The 22,835-nt window shown below is 44.0% G+C and overlaps 1 protein-coding gene across 1 annotated transcript in view; it reads left to right on the top strand.

Moving 5' to 3' along the window:
- LOC137654445 (uncharacterized) overlaps positions 1–22,835 on the top strand; it is a 63,223-nt gene that overhangs the window by 3,049 nt on the left and 37,339 nt on the right. Inside the window, exons 2-3 of the mRNA XM_068388070.1 lie at positions 10,043–10,652; positions 13,619–13,765. Coding sequence (XP_068244171.1) covers positions 10,053–10,652; positions 13,619–13,765 — 747 coding nt within the window. The 5' untranslated portion in view covers positions 10,043–10,052. The remainder of the gene's footprint in view (positions 1–10,042; positions 10,653–13,618; positions 13,766–22,835) is intronic.

Here is a 22,835-nt window from a genome sequence, read left to right as displayed (position 1 = left end):
TAAGCTACATGGTTAAACGGAAACTCCTGGTATTTGCTCCCCTGTTCTAGATCCATCGGCTGTGTTTGAAGATGCCTTCCAACACCCATGGGATCACTTTAACACCTATGCCTTCCCGCCATTCAGACTGGGTGTCTAGCTGATAAACCGAGTGTATGTTAGGCCAGGTGGCACTATTACCTTGGTGGCTCCTGGATGGTCACAGCCAGAGTGGTGTTCCGATCTGTTAGCTCTTCTACTTAAGGTCCTGAGAGAACTACCCCTATGAAATAGGTACCCCTAGTCTGTGAGGTTGCTTGCACTCCACGGTTGGAGAATATCTAGCATTTCCTATGAGTGAAAGTTTTTTGGCAATGCACTGCTCAGGTGTGTGGATTTATGCTTCGGTCCTCTGCAGCTGTCTTTCAGGGAAAGTGGGTCTTCTTCAGCAATTGGTATCATAGAAGGGGGACTTCTCCGGTCGAAGCACATCTCTCGTGGTTGGAAAAGGCTACCACTCATCATTGAGAACTCTTTCGACTTGAGGGTATAGACCTTTTGAATTCTTGGACGTTGTCTATGATCCAGCTTTGAACAGTCTTGCCCATCCCGGAACCTCAGGGCTTTGGAGTGGGACGAAACTCTTGTTCTCAGAACTTAGGTGTACCCAGTATGAACCTTTAAGGAGGTCATTAGACAGAGATCTGACTCTCGAGATTTGCCTTTTTTCTACTCTTAGCACTAACCCATGCTGTTGGTTGTAAGTAGGTCCCTTTTAGTTTGTGTCAGAATTCATGGTCAAACTCATAAGTCATCTGTACACAACCCCAGGTTTGAGACCTTCTTCATCCCTTCCCTATACAAATCCTCGGGTGTAAATTGAAAGAAGATATCGTTCTGTTCTGTAAGGGCTCTATTGTGCTACTTGAAGAGAATTTGACACCAGGCATGAATGTCAATACCCCTTTCTTAGCACTGGCAGAACCAAGAAAGAATTGTAGAAGAACTCATTCTCTTTCTGGCTTTGTGTGATGATCCATACTGAGTACACATCGAGAGAGGGTCGAGGTACAATTTAGGCCTAGAGTTTAGGAAGTTGGGGGGTTAGGCCCTATTTTGGCCTTAAAGAGGAATCTGCAGTTGACCAAGTGTTGAGCACAGGAGTTTGGAATGCCAAACAGCCCTCATGGTTTCTGACCTATATGAATACAGTACTGTATACCCACAAGTCCTTCTACACTTTTGCTCTTGGTCCAGTGGTAGCTGCTCAAGAAGTTGTGTAGCTAACCCACCTCCTGCATGGGATAGGAAGCCTTTTGTCTTTGTTAACCTGTAGATGTAAGTCTGTAAAGAAACTTGAAATGACTGGCTCTTCTACTTCATCTTTCCTAACCCTTTTCTTGGGGATGAAGCAATCACACCGTTACTTGCTGGATCTGTGAATAGATTGTGGAAGGATTTCCCTAATCCAGCAGTTGAATCGGTGATACTTCAAAAGTTAAATCTTGTTGAAAATTCTTTTCTGTTAAACAGGTTGACATAAGTCTCATTTCATAATTGATATGACTGATCTATTTTGATGTTATGGAGCTTAATATATTATTTTCTTTCCTAACTGGGCTGCTTTCCCTGTTAGAGTCTTGGGTTTGTAGCATTCTGTTTTTCCAACTAGGGGGTCTGTAGCTAGTAATGACAAAACTGGTCTCAGGGGGAAATATTGTTGTCAACCAGGGAGTACAAGTTGTTAGGTAGTGCAGCTAAGACTTCGGAGATGAAGTGCTATGCTGAATCAATTGAGGGTTTTGTTAAGGACGTATAAGGAAAGAGCATCACATTACGAAGACGTGGATGAACCCTGCATCATTTTAATTTTTCAATATTAAACTTACCCGATAATCATGTAGCTGTCAACTCCGTTGCCCGACAGAATTCTACGGGAGGGATACGCCAGCTATCACTATACTAGAAGGGGGTATACTCACCAGCGCCACCTGTGGCCAGGTACTGCAGTACTTCTTGTTGACACCACCTCAATTTTTCCTCTGTCGTGCTTCCGGCAAGACGTTCTTGGATACGCTTATGATTTTGGAGTATTGTTCACGGTTTTTGGTGAAGTATTTCTCTAAGATTTCAGCTTTCGCTATACTGGAAACTTTTCTAATTAGCTTAGATAGCTTTTATTTGGTTTTGATTAATGGTTAACGATCTTTTGCTTGATTTGGAATCCCCCTTGACTTGCTCTTTGATTCAAGATGTCTGACCTTTCACAAGCCCCTCCCCATAGACGATGTAGGTCTTGTAATAGGCGTATTCCGAAGGCCTCGGTTGATCCTCACACCGCTTGTTCTGACTGTAGGGAAAGACCCTGTCAGTTGGAAGATCGATGTGAGGAATGCGCCGGACTTTCGGAACTTGAATTTGTTCGATTCCTTAAATATTCAACCAAGTTAGAGAGAGAGAGAGTTAGGAGGAGTTCTTCTCGCTCTTCGCTTTTTTCCTCACCTCATGATCCTCAACCTTTTCCTCCCCCTGTAGTGGCTACCCCCGAACCTACTATTTGTGCTCAGCCTGATATGTCAGTTGTTTTGCGTGCCATTCAGGCTTTAGGTGACAAAGTGGAATCGGTGGTTAGTGACCATAAGTCTCTTTTGGCAGACGTCAAAGAACTTAAGGTCAAAAGTGCAGTGGGAGGTGATAGTGCCAGTGCTGTGCCAAGTGCTAGTGTCAGTGCGGTGCCGAGTGCTAGTGTCAGTGTCAGTGTTGTGCGTGAGGGTACTTCTGTGCGTGCCAGTCGTCCTCCCAGTCCGGGACCTCTTGCAAGCTCCCAAGCCCAGGGGAGAAGCAATGTCGAAGGGCAAAAGGGTTCGGCAGGCCTTGATCGGCGCACAGAAGTATCCTCGGTGGTTGCGGGCGTGTCTTACAGAGACCGTCACTCCCACCCGCAGACGATTGAGCCCGTCTTTTACTCGTCTGCAGAAGAAATATCGGGGAGGAAACGCTGGACTCAGGTCTCAAGACCTCTGAAACGTAAAGTCCAGACCTCAAGAGTTCAACAACCCGGATGCAGTCATTGGATTAGCTCTGACTCTCCGCTGTCATCAGGTGACTGTACACCTCCTAAGAGAGGTAAGGCGATACCTCAACAGACCTCATCTTCTGTTAAGGCTTTGCCTCAGCAGACCTTAGCGTCTGCTGATCCCAAGATGACTTTGCTGCAGTCCTTGCAGTCGCAGCTTGCGGTCTTAATGAGTGAGTTTCAGGCTGAGAAGGTTGCACCTCCTCCTGCGAGCTCTCCGCCTCACCGCAGTCCAGTCTGCCAGGCGTACGAAGTTGAGGTTCCTCAGGCTACCTTACCGCGTTCTGAGTTGCCAGTTACCAGCGGTGTGCAGCAACCTCAGCCTTCCTTAAGGCAACCTCAACAATGGGAGCAGGAGTCTTATGCTTTACTTCCTCCTCTTCCTCTTGCGGTTAGACCATCGAGGCAACAACCTCTTGAGGTACGACAACCTCTTCCATCCATGAGGCAGCCACCTCAGCTCTCGCTGCAGCGACCTCAACTCTCCTCAAGGCGAGAGCCTCAACTCTTAAGGCTAGCACCTCAGGAACCTCAACTCGCGAGACAGGAACTGCGTTCTGCGCAGCCGCTACCTCAACTCTCGCAGCTCACACCTCAGGAACCTCAACTCGTTCCTCAGGAACCTGCTACTGCGCATCCGCAACCCTTGCAGCAAGCGCAACTCTTGAGACAGGAAGCTCATGCTAGGAGTCAGCCACCTCAACCCATGCGCCTACCTTCCTCAACTCTTCTTGACCAGTCTTTGCAGCCTGAACCTCAGGTTTTAACTCAGCAACAGAGACTTGAGGATGAAACCACAAGTGTTTATGCACCCGCTTGTTCAGATTCTGCTGTTCAGCATACCGCTGTTACTTTACCTCTCACTTCGCTACACTCTGGTGATGAGGTTTCTGAGGAGGAAGCTGCGCACCTAGATCCCTCTTCGGACGTGGAGGAACCCAAGTCTTCTCCTCTACCCATTGACTTTCGTAAGGTCCTGGCTCTTTTCAGAGAGGTATACCCGGACCATTTTGTTTCTGCTACCCCCCGCTCTCCTCCATCTGAGTTTTCGCTGGGCATGCAACCGGTTAAGTCAGCCTATACTAAGCTCGTCTTTGCTAGATCCTCTAAGAGAGCTTTAAGAATATTAGGGGATTGGTTGCAGTCCAAACAGAAACTAGGGAAGACTTCCTTTATGTTCCCACCTACTAAGCTCACTTCTAAGGCGGGCGTATGGTATGCCACAGGAGAGGAACCAGGCTTGGGAGTCCCTGCCTCTGCCCAGGCTGATTTCTCAAGTTTGGTCGACTCTCCTCGTAGATCAGCGATGAGGCGCTCTAAGGTCTGCTGGACCTTTTCCGACTTAGACCACTTCTTAAAGGGTGTATTTCGTGCCTTTGAGATTTTCAATTTTCTCGACCGGTGCCTGGGGGCCCTGAGCAAGAAGACCTCCCCTGCGGACAAGGACTCAGCCATGCTTATAATGTCCTGCATGGATAAAGCAATTCGGGATGGGTCCGGCGAGCTTGCTTCAATGTTTGTTTCAGGAGTTCTTAAGAAAAGGGAGCAACTTTGCACTTTTCTTTCTTCCAGCATCACACCTTGTCAAAGGTCTCAACTCCTTTTTGCTCCGCTTTCTAAGTTCTTGTTCCCCGAAGAGCTTATCAAGGATTTGTCTGCGGCCCTGATTCAGAAGGACACTCATGATCTTGTGGCCTCTTCAGCTCGTAAGGCTAAGGTTGCTCCCTCAGTTCCCAGGACTTACCGCACCCCAGTGGCTGATACTCCTGCTACAAGGTTTATTCCGCCCTTTCGTGGCAGAGCCCCCAGCCGAGGAAGCTCCCGTCCAGACTCTTCCAGGAGCAGGTCTAGGAAAGGTCCCAAGACTTCAAAAGGCAAACACTGACTCTCCTCCTCTCCAGACAGCAGTAGGAGCCAGACTCAAGACCTTCTGGCAAGCTTGGGAAAGGAGAGGTGCAGACGCCCAGTCTGTCAGGTGGCTAAGGGAGGGTTACAGGATACCATTCTGCCGCAAACCCCCTCTGACCACTTCTCCCATCAACCTCTCTCCCAACTACAAGGAAAAGGACAAGAGGCTAGCGTTGCACCAGGAGGTATCGCTCCTGTTACAGAAGAAGGCAGTGGTTATAGTCCGGGACCATCAATCCCCGGGCTTCTACAACCGTCTCTTTCTGGTGGCCAAGAAGACAGGAGGTTGGAGACCGGTGCTGGACGTCAGCGCGCTCAATGCTTATGTCACCAAGCAGACGTTCACTATGGAGACGACGAAGTCGGTCCTAGCAGCGGTCAGGCAGGAGGACTGGATGGTCTCGTTGGATCTGAAAGACGCTTACTTTCACGTTCCTATTCATCCAGACTCCCAACCTTTCCTGAGATTCGTTTTTGGAAAGGTTGTGTACCAATTCCAAGCCCTGTGTTTTGGCCTAAGCACAGCTCCTATGGTGTTTACGCATCTGATGAGGAATATTGCAAAATTCCTCCACTTATCGGACATCAGAGCCTCCCTTTATTTAGACGACTGGCTGTTGAGAGCCTCCTAGAGTCGTCGCTGTCTGGAGAGTCTCAACTGGACTTTGGACTTGATCAAGGAACTGGGTCTATTAGTCAACTTAGAAAAGTCCCAGCTCATTCCCTCCCAATCCATAGTTTACCTGGGAATGGAGATTCGGAGTCAGGATTTTCGGGCTTTTCCATCGGCCCCAAGGATAAGCCAAGCCCTAGAATGCATCCTGAGCATGCTGAAGAGGAACAGTTGCTCGGTGAGACAGTGGATGAGTCTAACAGGGACCCTGTCATCGTTAGCCCTGTTCGTCGAGTTAGGGAGACTCCACCTCCGCCCTCTCCAATTCCATCTAGCAGCTCATTGGGACAAGGATTTGACGCTCGAAGCAGTCTCTATTCCTGTCACCAAAGAGATGAAGACCACTCTCTTGTGGTGGAAGACCAACCTCCTTCTCAAGGAGGGCCTATCGTTAGCGATTCAGACCCCCAATCTTCATCTCTTCTCGGATGCATCAGACTCGGGCTGGGGCGCGACCTTGAACGGACAGGAATGCTCGGGAACATGGAACAGGGAACAGGAAACGCTCCACATCAACTGCAAGGAGCTGCTGGCAGTTCATATGGCCCTTATGAACTTCAAGTCCCTCCTGCTAGGCAAGGTGGTGGAGGTGAACTCCGACAACACCACAGCCTTGGCTTACATCTCCAAGCAGGGAGGGACCCATTCGAGGATCCTGTACGAGATAGCAAGGGACCTCCTCATTTGGTCAAGAAGTCTAAACCTCACTCTAGTAACGAGGTTCATTCAGGGCAACATGAACGTCTCAGCAGATCGCCTAAGCAGAAAAGATCAAGTCATCCCCACGGAATGGACCCTTCACAAGAGCGTGTGCAACAGACTTTGGACCTTGTGGGGTCAACCTACGATAGATCTGTTCGCCACCTCCATGACCAAGAGGCTTCCGTTGTACTGTTCCCCAGTTCCAGACCCAGCAGCAGTTCATGTGGATGCTTTTCTGCTGAATTGGTCCCATCTCGACCTTTACGCATTCCCACCGTTCAAGATCATCAACAGAGTCATTCAGAAGTTCGTCTCGCACGAAGGGACACGGCTGACGCTGGTTGCTCCCCTTTGGCCTGCAAGAGAATGGTTCACAGAGGTACTACAATGGCTGGTCGACGTTCCCAGGACTCTCCCTTTAAGAGTGGACCTTCTACGTCAACCTCACGTAGACAAGGTACACCCAAACCTCCACGCTCTTCGTCTGACTGCCTTCAGACTGTCGAAAGATTCGCTAGAGCTAGAGGCTTTTCGAAGGAGGCAGCCAGAGCGATTGCCAGAGCAAGGAGGGTATCCACTCGTAGAGTCTACCAATCCAAGTGGGAAGTCTTCCGAAGCTGGTGTAGAGCCAATGCAGTTTCCTCTACCAATACCTCTGTAACCCAAATAGCTGACTTCCTATTACATCTAAGGAATGAGAGATCCCTTTCGGCTCCTACGATTAAAGGGTACAGAAGTATGTTGGCTTCAGTTCTCCGCCACAGAGGTTTGGACCTTTCTTCCAACAAGGACCTTCAAGACATCCTTAAATCTTTCGAGACTTCTAAAGAACGTCGTTTATCCACTCCAGGCTGGAATCTAGACGTAGTCTTAAGGTTCCTTATGTCTCCTAGGTTCGAACCTCTCCAGTCAGCTTCCTTCAAGGACCTTACCCTCAAGACTCTTTTCCTCGTTTGCCTTGCAACAGCTAAGAGAGTTAGTGAGGTTCACGCCTTCAGCAAGAACATTGGGTTCACATCCGAATCTGCAACATGTTCTTTACAGCTCGGATTTTTAGCTAAGAATGAACGTCCTTCACGTCCTTGGCCTAGATTGTTTGAAATTCCTAGCCTTTCCAACATGGTGGGTAACGAGCTAGAAAGAGTTCTTTGCCCTGTCAGAGCTCTGAAATATTATCTTAATAGGTCAAAACCTATAAGAGGACAGTCAGAAGCCTTATGGTGTGCAATCAAGAAACCTTCGATGCCCATGTCCAAAAACGGAGTTTCATATTATATAAGGCTTCTGATTAGAGAAGCCCATTCTCACATGAAGGATGAAGACCTTGCTTTGCTGAAGGTAAGGACCCACGAAGTGAGAGCCGTAGCCACTTCGATGGCCTTTAATAAGAACCGTTCTCTGCAGAGCATTATGGATGCAACTTATTGGAGGAGCAAGTCAGTGTTTGCATCATTTTATCTTAAAGATGTCCAGTCTCTTTACGAGAACTGCTACACCCTGGGACCATTCGTAGCAGCGAGTGCAGTAGTAGGTGAGGGCTCAGCCACTACATTCCCTTAATCCCATAACCTTTTTTAACCTTTCTCTTGAATGCTTTTATTGTTGTTTTTTGGGTTGTTACGGTAGGCTAAGAAGCCTTCCGCATCCTTTTTTGATTTGGCGGGTGGTCAATTCATTCTTGAGAAGCGCCTGGGTTAGAGGTTGTGTAGAGGTCCTTTAGTATGGGTTGCAGCCCTGTATACTTTAGCACCTTAGAGTTGATTCAGCCTCCTAAGAGGAACGCTGCGCTCAGTAAGGAAGACGAACTTATTAAAGGCAGAGTAACGGTTCAAGTCGACTTCCTTACCAGGTACTTATTATTTCATTGTTATTCTGAATAACTGATTATATGAAATACGGGATACTTAGCTATCCTTTAGTCATGTACACTGGTTTTCACCCACCCCCCTGGGTGTGAATCAGCTACATGATTATCGGGTAAGTTTAATATTGAAAAATGTTATTTTCATTAGTAAAATAAATTTTTGAAGATACTTACCCGATAATCATGATTTAATTGACCCACCCTTCCTCCCCATAGAGAACCAGTGGACCGAGGAAAAATTGAGGTGGTGTCAACAAGAAGTACTGCAGTACCTGGCCACAGGTGGCGCTGGTGAGTACACCCCCTTCTAGTATAGTGATAGCTGGCGTATCCCTCCCGTAGAATTCTGTCGGGCAACGGAGTTGACAGCTACATGATTATCGGGTAAGTATATTCAAAAATTTATTTTACTAATGAAAATAACATGTTTTTGAAATGCCTAAAATAAATGAGCATACACTCTATTTCAGAATTGGCCCAAACCTTTAGGAATTGTATCCTCAAGAGGAGGAAGCAGGTTTATTCTTAGCTGAGCCACTCTGTCTCAGCCAGCCAGAAGTATTCGTTCACGTCTTCTCCAGTGATTAGTCATCTGTTGTAGGTGGCCTGGCTTGTTAGAAACCAATGATTTTTGGTGGTAATGATCTTTAAGGTTGAGAGACTCCAGCCTATCAACCCGCCAGTGACTTATACTTGTAAGCCGGTTTGGAAGCTCAATCTCAGTATATCAACCCGCCAGTGACTTATACTTGTAAGCCGGTTTGGAAGCTCATTCTCAGTAGAGAGGTTGGACTTCCTCCAAAGAGTCACTGGGATTTTTTCGAGCTACTTCATGTTGGAGAGAGAGCCATCTGGCAAGACCAGATTCTGCTAGCAGATTAAGTAGCTTTTGCTGATAACAGGATCCAGCCCTTCCTAGATTTGTTGAAGATCAGGCAGGGAAAAAAATGCAAAATAGAGCTATTTTTAAGATAAACCAATCAACAACACATTCATCCTGCCCTGTATATATATAAATGAAAATGCTGGATGCGTCAAGTAAGAGAAGGTTACTTTGATATAGAAAAACGAAGTCTAATTGGAGAGGGATCTCTGGTAGTGGTATCACTCGCCCCAGTTTTAATATCGACACCCTTTACGGGTGAGCGAGCTGGATATATTCCTAGCATTCCATGCAACTTTTTTCTCTGGTATATTTAGCAGTATTTATACCTTTGAAATGGTGCTTTAAGGAGCATTTCACGGAGCGACACGGGTCCCTCGCCCAGAAATAGATTTTTCCTTCGTCAAAATCCCTTTATAAGTCCAGTGCTCTATCTAAAAAAAAAAAAAAAAAAGACTGATCTTTTAAATAGATTGTTACCTTATCTAAATAATACAGTATTCATGAGTTTTAAAATTTTATATTAATATATTCATAAGTTATATTGCATAATTGCTGTCTATCTTGACAGATATGTAAAAATGGATCTAATTAACCCTTTTACCCCCAAAGGACGTACTGGTATGTTTCACAAAACCCATCCCTTTACCCCCATGGACGTACCGGTACGTCCTTGCAAAAAAATGCTATAAATTTTTTTTTCCCATATTTTTGATATTTTTTTGAAAAAATTCAGGCATTTTCCAAGAGAATGAGACCAACCTGACCTCTCTATGACAAAAATTAAGGCTGTTAGAGCAATTTAAAAAAAATATATTGCAAAATGTGCTGGGAAAAAAATAACCCCTTGGGGGTTAAGGGTTGGAAATTTCCAAAGAGCCTGGGGGTAAAAGGGTTAATATTAATGCATTCATGAGTTAATTATACTGCATAACTGATTTCAATTTATCTTGACAGATTTGTAAAAATGGATGGAGTAGTGGAAAGTTTTTCTGTTGTGGAGGGCATGCACATGATATCGGAAGAATCGGAGGAGCCAGAACACTTGATGACCTCTACAGTGACCAACGGAACTGATGCCATTCGTCATGTAATTACAACATCAAAATGTGTACCTGTAAATACTAGTGTAAATAACTCTATTGTGAGTACATCAAATATAAAGTTCAGTGAATTAAAGTGTAAACATGATGATCAGGAATCGCACATTGAGAGAAGCATATCACACATTATTTCAACACCCGATGTGCCTCGCATAATCACTGCCTCGGAAGAGAAAGATAATACAGCAAAGATACTAGATGCTTCTCAAATTCTAACCTCTGAGTCGGAAGAAATTATGCACGAGGATGAGAAAATTTTTGCCGTGAAATTCAATAGTGATGAAATGATTGATCATGAGGCAAACCATATTATAATGACAGCAGATGATGCCATCATGGATTCTGGTGGACAGATAATGGCGGAAGATAAAACGCATATTTTGTCGAGTAATGGAGAAGTTATTGCTGTGCCAAGTCAGTTCCTGGATGAGACGGGTAGACTTCATGACCATGTCACAACCGAGGTAAGTGTGCCGAGTGCCTTATAACCAAAGTTCTTTTCCAGTTTCATAACAGTTGCTACAGTACTATAATGTTATAAATGTTCAAACACAGGTACTGTACCAACCGTGTGTCACACAATTGTACATAATTATTTTGTATATATTATGCTTGTACCTGCGCTCTTCCCTCGCACTAAAAAGAACCTGAATGATCATGTCTCCGTTTTGCTCTGTAACATTATCTGTCTCTCGAACAGGATATGTCCTGTTGCCTTGAGGTTTTGTATATAAAGGAGTGTTCCTTAATAAACAACTCAGTTGATTGCATCCTGCCTTTGAGTTCACAACCCTCTCTCGGCTCCGTCACAGTACAAAGCATATTTTTCAAATGGCCTATTTCTGATGCTTTTCATGTGTGAAATGGCATGAAAGAATTGCAATTCAAAGCCATCTACTTAGGTTAACTTATAGGATCACTTTGTGCATATGTATGGGATGAGGATGTTTATAAAGCTTATTGTTTGCTTCTAACCTATGTGCAAGCATCCTCAGTGCTTCATTGTCATATCTTATTTCAATGAGTCTAACCTGTGGGCTGTGAGTCACACAACTGCAGTAATACGTATTTACAAATTGCGAGCTTCTCGACCTTAAGATGGAAAACAAAATTTTTTTCTCCTTCTACCTGATATCCTCTGACCAACCAGCACAGTTTCATAAAAAGCTGCTGGGACTGGTGATTTCCGTGAACCACATACTGTCTACTTCTTCGGCTTATTCCCATTTCTACAGTATGTGGGGTTGCTGTTTCGAATGAGCCTTTTCCTTCTATTTCTGCCTTGTGCCTCTGTTTCATCAATTCCCTTCTCCCTCAAGTCCTCCCGTACACAGTTTCCCCATCTTCTTTTTTATCTTTCTCTTCTTCTACCTTGAACTTCGATTTCCATATTATGCTTCCCCACATGATTCTCCTCGCACATACTGTACAGTAGTCTAAATCAGTCCATCTACATCATTGGTAGAACTAAGGCAACCTCTTTTTTTTTGTCTCTCATAGTGTGGTGTTAATTAGTATACAGTATTATGAATTCAGGATTATCAAGTAGTTGTGCTAAAAGCTATAATAGTTTTTAATAACAATCCAAATTTATCTTGATAATCAATGAGGAATGGAAACAAGGAAATAAATAAACTACAAGAGGAGAATAAACAATCAAAATAAAATATTTCAAGAACAGTAACAACATTAAATTAGATCCTTCTCAACCTTCTTTTTTCCAACTGACTAATGTTCCCACATTTAATGAGCTTGCCCTATTTCTTCATCTTCCCCAGAGATTTTTTTTCCACTTCACCTCCTACTTAAAGGCCACTAGGTAATGGATGCCAGATCTACCTTTTTAGAATTTAAGAGATGTTATCTTTTTACAGATATATGCCTTTGCTGTCAAACTTAACCCCCCTAAAAAAAATTTTTTTTACTGGCGGGGGACTGTTTTGTCAGTAAGTTTTTTTTTTTTTTAGTTATACTCTATTGACTAGGAATTTTGACAAGGCTGGATAAAGAATAAAAATACAATACTGAGTATTCAGTCATGAATGGCAAAGGCAAGGAACAGTGACAGTGCCTTAGAGACTGACCATTTTATACATATGGTCAGCTCCCACGCCCCCCTCTCCACCCCAGGGAGGGCCAGGCAATGGCTGCTGATGTCTCAGCTGGTAGACCTACTGTATATGTTCTCCCAAACCCCCCATACTTGGCTGACAGGGATGCTGAGGTTACGGATACTACAAGAAACGACTGTATCGAATTTGAGCTGGACTCAAACCACCAGTTTGGCAACTGAAAAGTACCATAAGCAGAATGAGGGACCCGACATTAGACTTCATGGGCCGTCTTGAAAGTGTCCCCTTCTTCTAGTGATAGTATCAATGAAGGCAGATAATGCCTTGGACAACCAACTACCAATGGGGAAGTGGTCATCAGTTGAACAGCCATGATGGTGCTGATTGGCCTTTCAGTCCCCAAATTTCATATACAGTATTCACTCAAGTGAACAAAATAATATATGAGATTACATCTAAATGAACAAAGGAGAAATATAGAATAGTAGGTTGTAGGTTGGCCTGGGCACCAACCACCCGTTGAGATACTACTGCTAGAGAGTTATGGGGTCTTTTGACTGGCCAGACAGTAGTACATTGGATCCTTCTCTCTCGTTATGGTTCATTTTCCTTTTGCCTATACACATACACACACAACGAATAGTCTGGCCTATTCTTTACATATTCTCCTCTGCCTCATATACCTGACAACACTGAGATTACCAAACAATTCTTCTCACTGCACTTAGAAAGAGGAAAGTGGCCACTGAACAATTAGTTCAGTGGCCACTTTCCTCTTTCTAAGGGTAGAAGAGACTCTTTAGCTATGGTAAGCAGCTCTTCTAGAAGAAGGACACTCCAAAATCAAACCATTGTTCTCTAATCTTGGGTAGTGCCATAGCCTCTGTACCATGGTCTTCCACTGTCTTGGTTTAAAGTTCTCTTGCTTAAGGGTACACTCGAGCACGCTATTCTATCTTAATTCTCTTCCTCTTGTTTTGTTAAAGTTTTTATAGTTTATATAGGAGATATTCATTTTAATGTTGCTCTTCTTGAAATATTTTATTTTTCTTCGTTTCCTTTCCTCACTGAGCTACTTTCCCTGTTGGAGCCCCTGGGATTATAGCATCCTGGTTTTCCAACTAGGGTTGTAGCTTAGCAAATAATAATAATAATATTGATAATAATAATAATAATAATCATAATAATAATAATAATAGCTTGAAAGAAATAGATAATGGAATCTGGTGTATCAACTTAATTTGCATTTAATTTTTCCTTTGTATTGTGTACTGTGAAATAAAAATTGTCGTAGTGTATAAATCTTAGGTGCTTAAGAAACATTGTGTTATCTAAAGTCTTTAAATAATTTTTGACAGGTTATTGAAGAAATTGACCCTCTTTCTGATGATTCCCTCCACATCAAAGAGGAGCCAGGAGAGACTGAAGGTAAATCATCGTGTATCCAAATAAGAGTGAAAGCAGCGTGTCCAAGAAAAAAAGATGCTCCCGAGTCGTCTGATGAGGTATTTTACTTTTTCTTTCCCTAATTTATGTGAAATTTCAAGACAAATGGAATTATTTAAATTAGATTTACCTCTTTTTTAATGATTTGAGGGTGATTTTACTTAATTTAGAACATGTTGGAGAGTCAATTGCACTAGGAAACGTTTTAATGATTTAGAATATTGCAACAAATTATTCTTTCAAAAATTTTTGTTTACGATATAAAACAATGTCAGTAATATAGCATAACATATGGGCCACTGCATTTCTTGATAGGGACTCCATCTACTATAGTCCATTTCTTTTAGCGAGTCATATTTGCACCGACTCGCAATTCGGTGCCCTTTTAGCTCGGAAAAGTTTCCTGGTCGCTGATTGGTTAGAATTATCTTGTCCAACCAATCAGCGATCAGGAAACTTTTCCGAGCTAAAAGGGCACCGCTGCGAGTCGGTGCAAATATGACTCGCTAAAAGAAATGGACTATAGTGTATCTGCCATTGAATTTGAAACTTTAAACAAATTCTTTTTCTTCTTTTGTTTCCTCTTGTTAAGGCTGTTTTCTTGAATTTTCACTCGCTGACTCTGATGGACGTTTTTCTCACATTGCCATCATTTGATCATGTTCTTATGCTTTATTTTATGTTGTTACTTTTTTTAGAATGATTTATTGTTAATTTGTTCTCTTCATTTATTTATTTCCTTATTTCCTTTCCTTACTGGGCTATTTTCCCTGTTGGAGCCCCTGGGCTTATAGCATCCTGCTTTTCCAACTAAGGTTATAGCTTAGCAAGTAATAATAATAATAAAGGGATTTTGACGTAGGAAAAATCTATTTCTGGGCGAGGGACCTGTGCCGCCCAGTGAATAAGCTCCTATTAGCACTTATTCTTAGGTAATTTACTGCTAAATATACCAGAGAAAAAATGTAAAGGAGTGCTAGGTTAACTAGCTCGCTCACCTATTGGTGTCGGTATAGAATTGGGCGTATAATCCAGAGGTCCCGCACTATTTAGATTCATCCACGACAAAGACCCCAATAGAGGAGAGCCGTTCAACCTCACTCGGCACCACCAACTCTGCATACGCTCAGAACCCAACTCCTTAGCACCCAAAGTTTGGGGACTCCAAGGGAGAGGAGCTGGGAGGGTTCACTGGGCGGCACAGGTCCCTCGCCCAGAAATAGATTTTTCCTACGTCAAAATCCCTTTTCTGGGCTTGAACCTGTGCCGGCCAGTGAATATATACAAGAGAAATGTCACCAAACTTGCAAAATAAAGGAAAAAACATAAACATAAGGGAAATACAAGTTATTTTAATCAGAGATGAGTGCCAAAAACAGCTATAAGGGTATCTTAAAAAGAACATAAATCCACTTGGTAGAACAATTGACAAAAAAGGTAAGGTATAATAATGCCGTGAGTGATGATATATACAGATACTCAGGAGTCAAAAATTTACAAATATAGTAATAGTAATCAGGTGCGAAACCAACGAATACAAATAGGGTATAAATGAGGCAGGTAAGGGGGAGAGATAAAATGACAAGGAATTAACATGTGAGTTACCTGGGGGTAACTACGCTCCCTGCAGCTACTGTAGGAAATTTAAGGGCTTCCAAATGTTTAAGATAGTGTTTCTTGAACACTGACGGTGACTTCCACCCTGTATACCTGGAAAGATCCGTAAAATTCATGTGGTGAAAAAAGTTCACCGAAGTAGCAACCGCTCTGATATCATGTGCAAGAGGAAAAGAGTCAGGGCTAGCTTGTTTAATAAAATACAAAATTTGTTGCCTGATCCCTTTAATGGTAATGGTACCTCCTTGTTCTCTAACGAATAGAGGCCCGGAGGAGTTAGAGGAGGTCCGGGATAAATAAGACTTAAGAGTAGTAACAGGGCACAGAGACGGATCTTGCGTGAGGGGAACAATTTTCCAGGAGGACCATCTGTTCTGAGGGTCTTCGTTCTTAGCTAAAAAGAATTTGTTAGGTGAAAAAAGGACCTCTCCCGAAGGAAGGAACTCAATATGACCCGGGTCTCTTGACAAAGCTGCCAGTTCAGAAATTCTTGCCCCGGAAGCCAAACTCACCAGGAAAAGTGTTTTCCTGAGAAGGGGAATGTAATCACAAGAACTGTTAATGGTATCAGAAGCCAATTTGAGAACATCATTAAGGAACCAGGTAACCGGGGTAGGACGAGTAACCGGTTTCAGTCTGGCACAGGCTTTCGGAATTGAAGCTAACAAAGAGTCGGTTAAGTCTATGTTAAAACCCACTAGGAAGATCTTTTTCAAGGCAGATTTAATAGTGGTGATAGTATTGGCTGCCAGACCTGATTCTAATAAAGTTCTAAAGAAAGTGACTGTAAGGTTCAAGTTCATACAGTGTACGTCTGAGTCTATCAAAAATTTAGCCAACTTTTTAACCGCAGAATCATATTGGCGGATGGTGGAATCCCGTTTATCTGATTCTAGGAACAGGGTGTTTTGAGGATCGATATTGGCACCATGCATGGCCGCAAACTTCATGAAGTCCATAAAGTTAGGGCGCTCTGAATGTTTGAGAAAGCGTACACAACGCGTGTTTGTACTATCTGAGACAGAACCGGATTGGGTATCGGGTGAGGATGTAGTCTCAACTCTCGCAGGAGAGGGTACCAATTGCTCTTGGGCCAGTTGGGTGCGACCAAGGCTACTCTCCCTTGAAGGATCTCAGTTTGTCTAGGACTTTCAGTAAAAGATTCACCGGGGGAAAGAGATAAATCCTTTCCCAGATGTCCCAATTCTGTGACATGGCGTCTGTGGCGTAGGCCTGAGGGTCTAGATTGGGAGCCACATATACTCTCAATTTGTGGTTGGACTCCGTGGCGAAGAGGTCCACTTGGAGACCCGGAACCCGAGAGAGAATCCACCGGAATGACTTTAGATCGAGTGACCATTCCGATTCTAGAGGGGAGGTCCGGGACAAGGCGTCTGCAACTACGTTCCGGACTCCCGCCAGGTGGACAGCTGAAAGATGCCAACGGTTCGAGGCTGCTAGGGAGAATATGGCTACTAGAACATGGTTCAGAGGCCCTGATTTTGATCCGCCTCTGTTGAGGCAGCAGACCACCACTTCGCTGTCGAGAACCAGACGAAGGTGTTGTCTCTTGGATGGAGCGAGACGTTTCAGGGTTAGAAGAACTGCCATGGCCTCCAGCACATTGATGTGAAATTGGCGGAATAAGGGAGACCAAAGACCTTGAACTTTCCTGAGCTGAGAATAGCCTCCCCAACCTGATAGGGATGCGTCCGTGTGAATGATTAACTTCGGAGGCGGAAATCGAAGGGGAACTGACTTTGACAGATTGTTGGCCCTTGTCCAAGGTAGAAGTCTTTCCCGTAGAATGGGAGGAAGGCGGACTTTCCTGTCCCGGAGCTTCCGGTTCGCCCTCGAACGCCAGACACGATTGATATCTTTCAATTTTGCTTTCAGAAGTAGATCCGTCACTGAAGCAAATTGAAGGGACCCTAGGATCCTCTCTTGGAGTCGTCTGGAACTTACTTTGTCTTTGAGAAAGCGTTTGGTGTTCATTGCAATCTCTAACCTCTTGGGTTTGGGAAGACACAGAGTGTGAGATATAAGATCCCATTGCAGGCCGAGCCATTGGAACTTTGATTTCGGAAGAAGACGGGACTTCTTGAAGTTGATCTGGAAGCCTAGAGATTGAAGGTATTGGATGACTCTGTGAGTGGCTTTTAGGCAATTTTGGGAGGTGTCTGACCAAATGAGCCAGTCGTCCAGATAGGCTACTACTTGAATCCCTTGATTTCTGAGTTCCTGAACAGCAACTTCTGCTAACTTTGTGAAGATCCTTGGGGCGATGTTGAGCCCGAAAGGCATCACCTTGAAGGAGTAATTTTTGTTTCCTAGGCGGAAGCCTAGATACGGACGGAAGTGTCTCGCTATCGGGACGTGATAATAGGCGTCTGTAAGATCGATAGAGGTGGTGACGGCCCCACGGGGAAGTAAGGTCCGCACCTGCGAGACGGTAAGCATTCGAAACTTGTCGCATTGAATGGACAAGTTGAGAAGGGATAGGTCTAGAATCACTCTTCTCTTGTCCGAATCCTTCTTCGGGACACTGAACAGCCGACCCTGAAACTTCAGGTGTTTCGTTTCTTGTATGGCGTTCTTTTGTAACAGGTCCTGGACAAATTCGACTAGGTCCGGAGTGGAATGCTGATGAAATCTGTTCGGTGGAGGAGGTCCTTGAATCCAACTCCACCCCAGTCCCTTGGAGATGATACTGAAAGCCCAGGGACTGAACCTCCATTTGTTGCGGAAGGCATAAAGCCTCCCCCCTACCCGCTGCACCTCAGTATTGGCTTGAGGAGTTGCCTCCACGTCCGCCTCGGAAGTTCTTTCCCTTGCGAAAGAATCTACCTCTACCTCTGTTCTGGTATGAACCACGGTGGTAGCCTCTACCTCTGTTATAACCCTGGGAAGAGCCTTGAGCCTCATAAGATTGGTTAAAGGCTGGAGAGGTGGTGGAGGCACCGGGAAGCTGGCTCTTAGGGAGCAGAACGGTGACGTAGTCGTCCGAGGAAGGAGCCTGAGAGGTGGAAGGCTGTGCAGGAACAGCAGGAGATGGAGGAAGAGGCTGCCGGAAAACGGACGAGCTACTCTGCTGTTGCCGGAACTGAGTGGAGGTATACGGGCGGAGCTTCTTCCTACCCCGGGCTTGGTAACTTGCGGGATCATATTTCCGCTTAGGAGTCAAACCCCAACGGGCTTTAAGGCTCTGATTAACTCTAGTAGCCTCTGTCAAGACTTCCTCCACAAGATCCTCAGGGAAAAGATTTGGACCCCAACAAGAGGACCGGATAAGCTTATTCGGCTCGTGCCTAATAGTCGCCTCAGCCAGGACGTGTTTGCGGCACCTACGTTTAGCAAGAGCAAAGTCATATAAGTCAAAATATAACGACTGCAAAGTAGCCTTATTGAGAGACTTAAAGATACTCTCAGTATCATAAGTTAAGGCTATCGACTCCGTAGACGTGGCCAAGTTCAAAGTTCGACCAACACGTAGGCGGGAATCATACTCCTGTTTAATAAGGGATTCCGGGAGACGGGGAAGCCGTTCACTAAACATTACTGACGCACAGTCCGCTGTTAGCTTGCCAGAAGTAAAGGTGGTATGGACATTGTCCCAACACTCATTACCTGAAGGAAGAAGGAGGGAGATCGGATCTACCTCTCGGATGGGAGGCAAGGGCTTCTCCTCCAGAGCATATTGAAAAGCAAGCTCTGCAATCTTAGTGACGCATGGAGTCACGGTATTCTTGTCCATTAAGAACATTGTGAAAGAACTTTTATGAGGCGTCAACATGGTATTGGTGCAACCTATATCATTCAGGAACCTAGCCCAAACAGATTGGGCTTGTTCCTTTAGGAAAATGACGGTCTCTTTGGGGACCTTATCCAGCCGAACCAGAGCTTCCTCGGTAAGCCTGGCATAACCATGAAATGGAAATGCGAGACCAGGAGGAAAGAATTCAAAATCCTCTAGTGGACGAGTACCAAGACCTTCCAACGTTAACATCCCGTCTGAGAATGGGGAATGAAGAGCCATGCGCCAAGGGTTATTCTTGGTAAACGGCGGAAGCTTAGAGGCATCCGGGATGAGAGAGCTTTGAACTCGCTCCGGAGCACCATGCTCTAATGCCCCAAGTCTCTGACCAATGTTAGAGAACATCGTGTCCATCTTGGCCTGCATTTCCGACACAATCTTAGATTGCATCTCCGACACAATGCGAAGCATGGCTGATTCGGAAAGGCCCGGGTTAGGAGCAGAAGTGGCGGATTGTACTCCCGGGTCGTGAGACTTAGAGGAGGAGCCGGAAGCCTTAGATGACGGGTTTGTATTTGATTTGGAACTATGGGAAGCCTTGTGGGGCTTACGAGCTTTTGGCAAAGTTCTAGATATAGACTTATCTTTGGGGGGAACCGGGTGTGATCGGTGAGACGAATCGCGGTCCCCAGAAAAACCATGGAAAGAAGAGAGATCAGATGAAGAAGAAAGAGCGGGGCTGAGGATAGGAATCTCAGCGCCGGTAACACCTGCCTCACTTACCACCCTACAGTGAACCCTCGCTACTTCGCGGTTCGACCATCGCGGATTCACCACTTCGCGGATTTTTTTCATAACCCATGTCTATACATATATTGCGGATTTTCCGGAAATATCGAAAATACCGCGATGTGACCGATGGTGCGAGATTGGAGAAAGTAAGGAAAATTGAATCATGATTGATTTTCAATATAAATGAAACTTTGAGGAGCAACAAAGATATCATTTGTTAGAGAGATAGAGAGAGGTAAGGAATGGGAGGTAGTGAAAAGTAGCCCACAGAGAGAGAGAGAGAGAGAGAGGTAGAGAGAGAGAGAGAGGTAGAGAGAGAGAGAGAGGTAGAGAGAGAGAGAGAGGTAGAGAGAGAGAGAGAGAGGTAGAGAGAGAGAGAGAGAGAGAGATAGAGGGGGGTTTAAATGTAATAAACAAAAAAATTTGATAGGTTATAACACATTGGTGCTTATGTAATATCAACTGTATACTGTAGACGGTTTGAATAAGTTAAGAAATGGTATAAATGATACTTTGTTAGTGTATTCGTACACACTCAAGAGCGGCAGCTAGATGACAGCTGATCTAATCACAGCCAAAAGTAAAAAAAAAAAAGTCAACAATACTCGATTTTTAAAACACACCCGAAATTTAAAAACAAAAGTACACGCTTTCTTAATGTGCAATTAACTATTTAAAGAGTGGTAATTTTCTAGAATAAAATGATATTTCCCAAAAAATAGTGGTTTGCTGATGAAATCGGATGCCGTATTTTTAGCTATGATTGAAATGGATGTAGACTCGGCCTAATTATTTCATTTCGTATTTAATTGACACTAAGAAAACTAATTTTAGTTTCTTCATCTAAATGTAAGTATTGTATAACACGAAGAGAGAGAGAGAGAGAGAGAGAGAGAGAGAGAGAGAGAGAGAGAGAGAGAGAGAGAGAGAGAGAGAATCAGCTGTTGTAAACAAATGGCGTGTTTTTGTTTCGTGAGAATTTCATCGCCACGACTTTAACAACAACATACTGTACTGAACTTTACAGTATTATACAGACTACTGTAATATGATAAAGTAAAATATTTGTAATCTATTTTATATGAAATGGGGCTGTTTTTGTTTTGTTTAAAATTTACATTTACGTATGTAAAACAACTCTCTCTCTCTCTCTCTCTCTCTCTCTCTCTCTCTCTCTCTCTCTCTCTCTCTCTCTCTCTCTCTCTCTCTCTCTCTCTCTCTCGTAGATTGTTTTCCTGCTTTGCTACGTATGTATGATTTTATATAGATACGGTAAATAATATTTGTAATAACATATTTTCTAAAAGCTTTTACTGTAATATCATTATTTATCACTTTCATCATGCGGGTTAAATTCCTTAGTTTGTTTACTGAGCGTACTTTATGACGCCGTCGTTTCAGGCGGCGTCATAAAGAAAAAAATTTCATTTGGAAGTCCTAAGAAAAATTAAGTAAAACATTAGTAATAACCAAATCAACATACTGTACTGAATAATCAATATAATTGATGCAAAAACTAACCTATAAACAGATGTGTAAATGCGTGTTTCTTCATTAGGATCAGAGATAAACGTAAACAAAACATTGGTTGCCATTTTTTATCGTGCTTTTTGGCGTGTTTAGGAAACGCATGATATAAAGTCGCCTTTAATAATTGTGCCTGTTTTAGTTTAGGGTACTGTATTACATGCATTAAGTGTTCTGTACATTAAAGGGTAGTTTGTTAACAGTACTACGTACAAGGGAAGGTTTTAAAAGTCTGAATATACATGTTAAATAAATAGGTAAATATGGTGTTACTACTTCGCGGATTTTCACCTATCGCGGCCGCGTCTGGAACCTATCTACCGCGATAAACGAGGGTTCACTGTACCTGCATCCGGATCATCCAACAACATAGGTTCCACATCCAAGTTTAAGGAGGCAACATTGTCTTCCAGATCTCCGGGGGCATCCAACGGATCTTGTTCCTGGTCGATGAATCCCGAAATAGTGGCATCAATGTCGGCAATGATGGGTGCCGCAACATGCCTAGCCACAGCGGCTGAAGACTTGGCATTAGGGTAGATCATAGCACAGTAGTCTTCAGAAAGGACGTAAGGCTGTTTCGATTTCACGTTTCGGCAAATCCCCCAACCCACACTTTCAGTGTGGCCCGAGCCGCAGTCTTCTGCTCCGGGGATGCCTGAAATAATAGTGGGAATTACAGAAAGGAAGATTCCCGGAGGTCCTTCAAGACCATAGAAATCTTACTAAATAGTGTATGTATACCAAATAAAGGTAAAATAATTAGAAAGACAACATAGCCAATGGGACTCACCGAATCAGATCCAAGGGTGGTGATGAGGTCAAAACAGACCATACAATTATCAGGGTGCCAGACTACGATGTCTTCCAGCTGAACTCCGCAGAGGGCGTGAGACCTACACACAGTATGGCCACAAGGCTGGTGAAGAACAGCCGCACAGGCCGTCGTCTGACAATGCACCATCTATAAAAAGAATAGTATATGAGAAACTGTAATTCTCTTAAGTAGGGGCGGGTCCGGAGGACCCGGGACTAAACATAAGTCTAACTTAAGACTAGAGCTTAACTGTAATACTCTTAAGTAGGGGCGGGTCCGGAGGACCCGGGCCTAAACATAAGTCTAACTTAAGACTAGAGTATAACTATCCATTCCGGTCGAGCCGGGATCATAAAGAAGGATGCAACAAAGAATTAACACACATGGTGTCTGATTTCCCGGAGCGAGGGTAAGCCCCGGACCGGGAAATAAAAGTACATCCATAAACTAATACATATAGGAACTCCGGGATAGTGATCTGTCATATATAATCATAGTAACTGTTATAAATTAAGAGGGGGGCGGAACCGTAGATAAGAACCACCAACAGAACCCGGAGGGTTTCGTATAACATAATAAAGGTGTGATAGGTGAATATAAAATAGGGTGCACCGGGATCCTA

This window comes from Palaemon carinicauda, chromosome 15 (genome assembly GCF_036898095.1).
Source record: "Palaemon carinicauda isolate YSFRI2023 chromosome 15, ASM3689809v2, whole genome shotgun sequence".
Lineage (NCBI taxonomy): Eukaryota > Metazoa > Arthropoda > Malacostraca > Decapoda > Palaemonidae > Palaemon > Palaemon carinicauda.
Note: the sequence above shows the minus strand (reverse complement) of the source record. Positions and strands in the feature narration are given on the sequence as shown.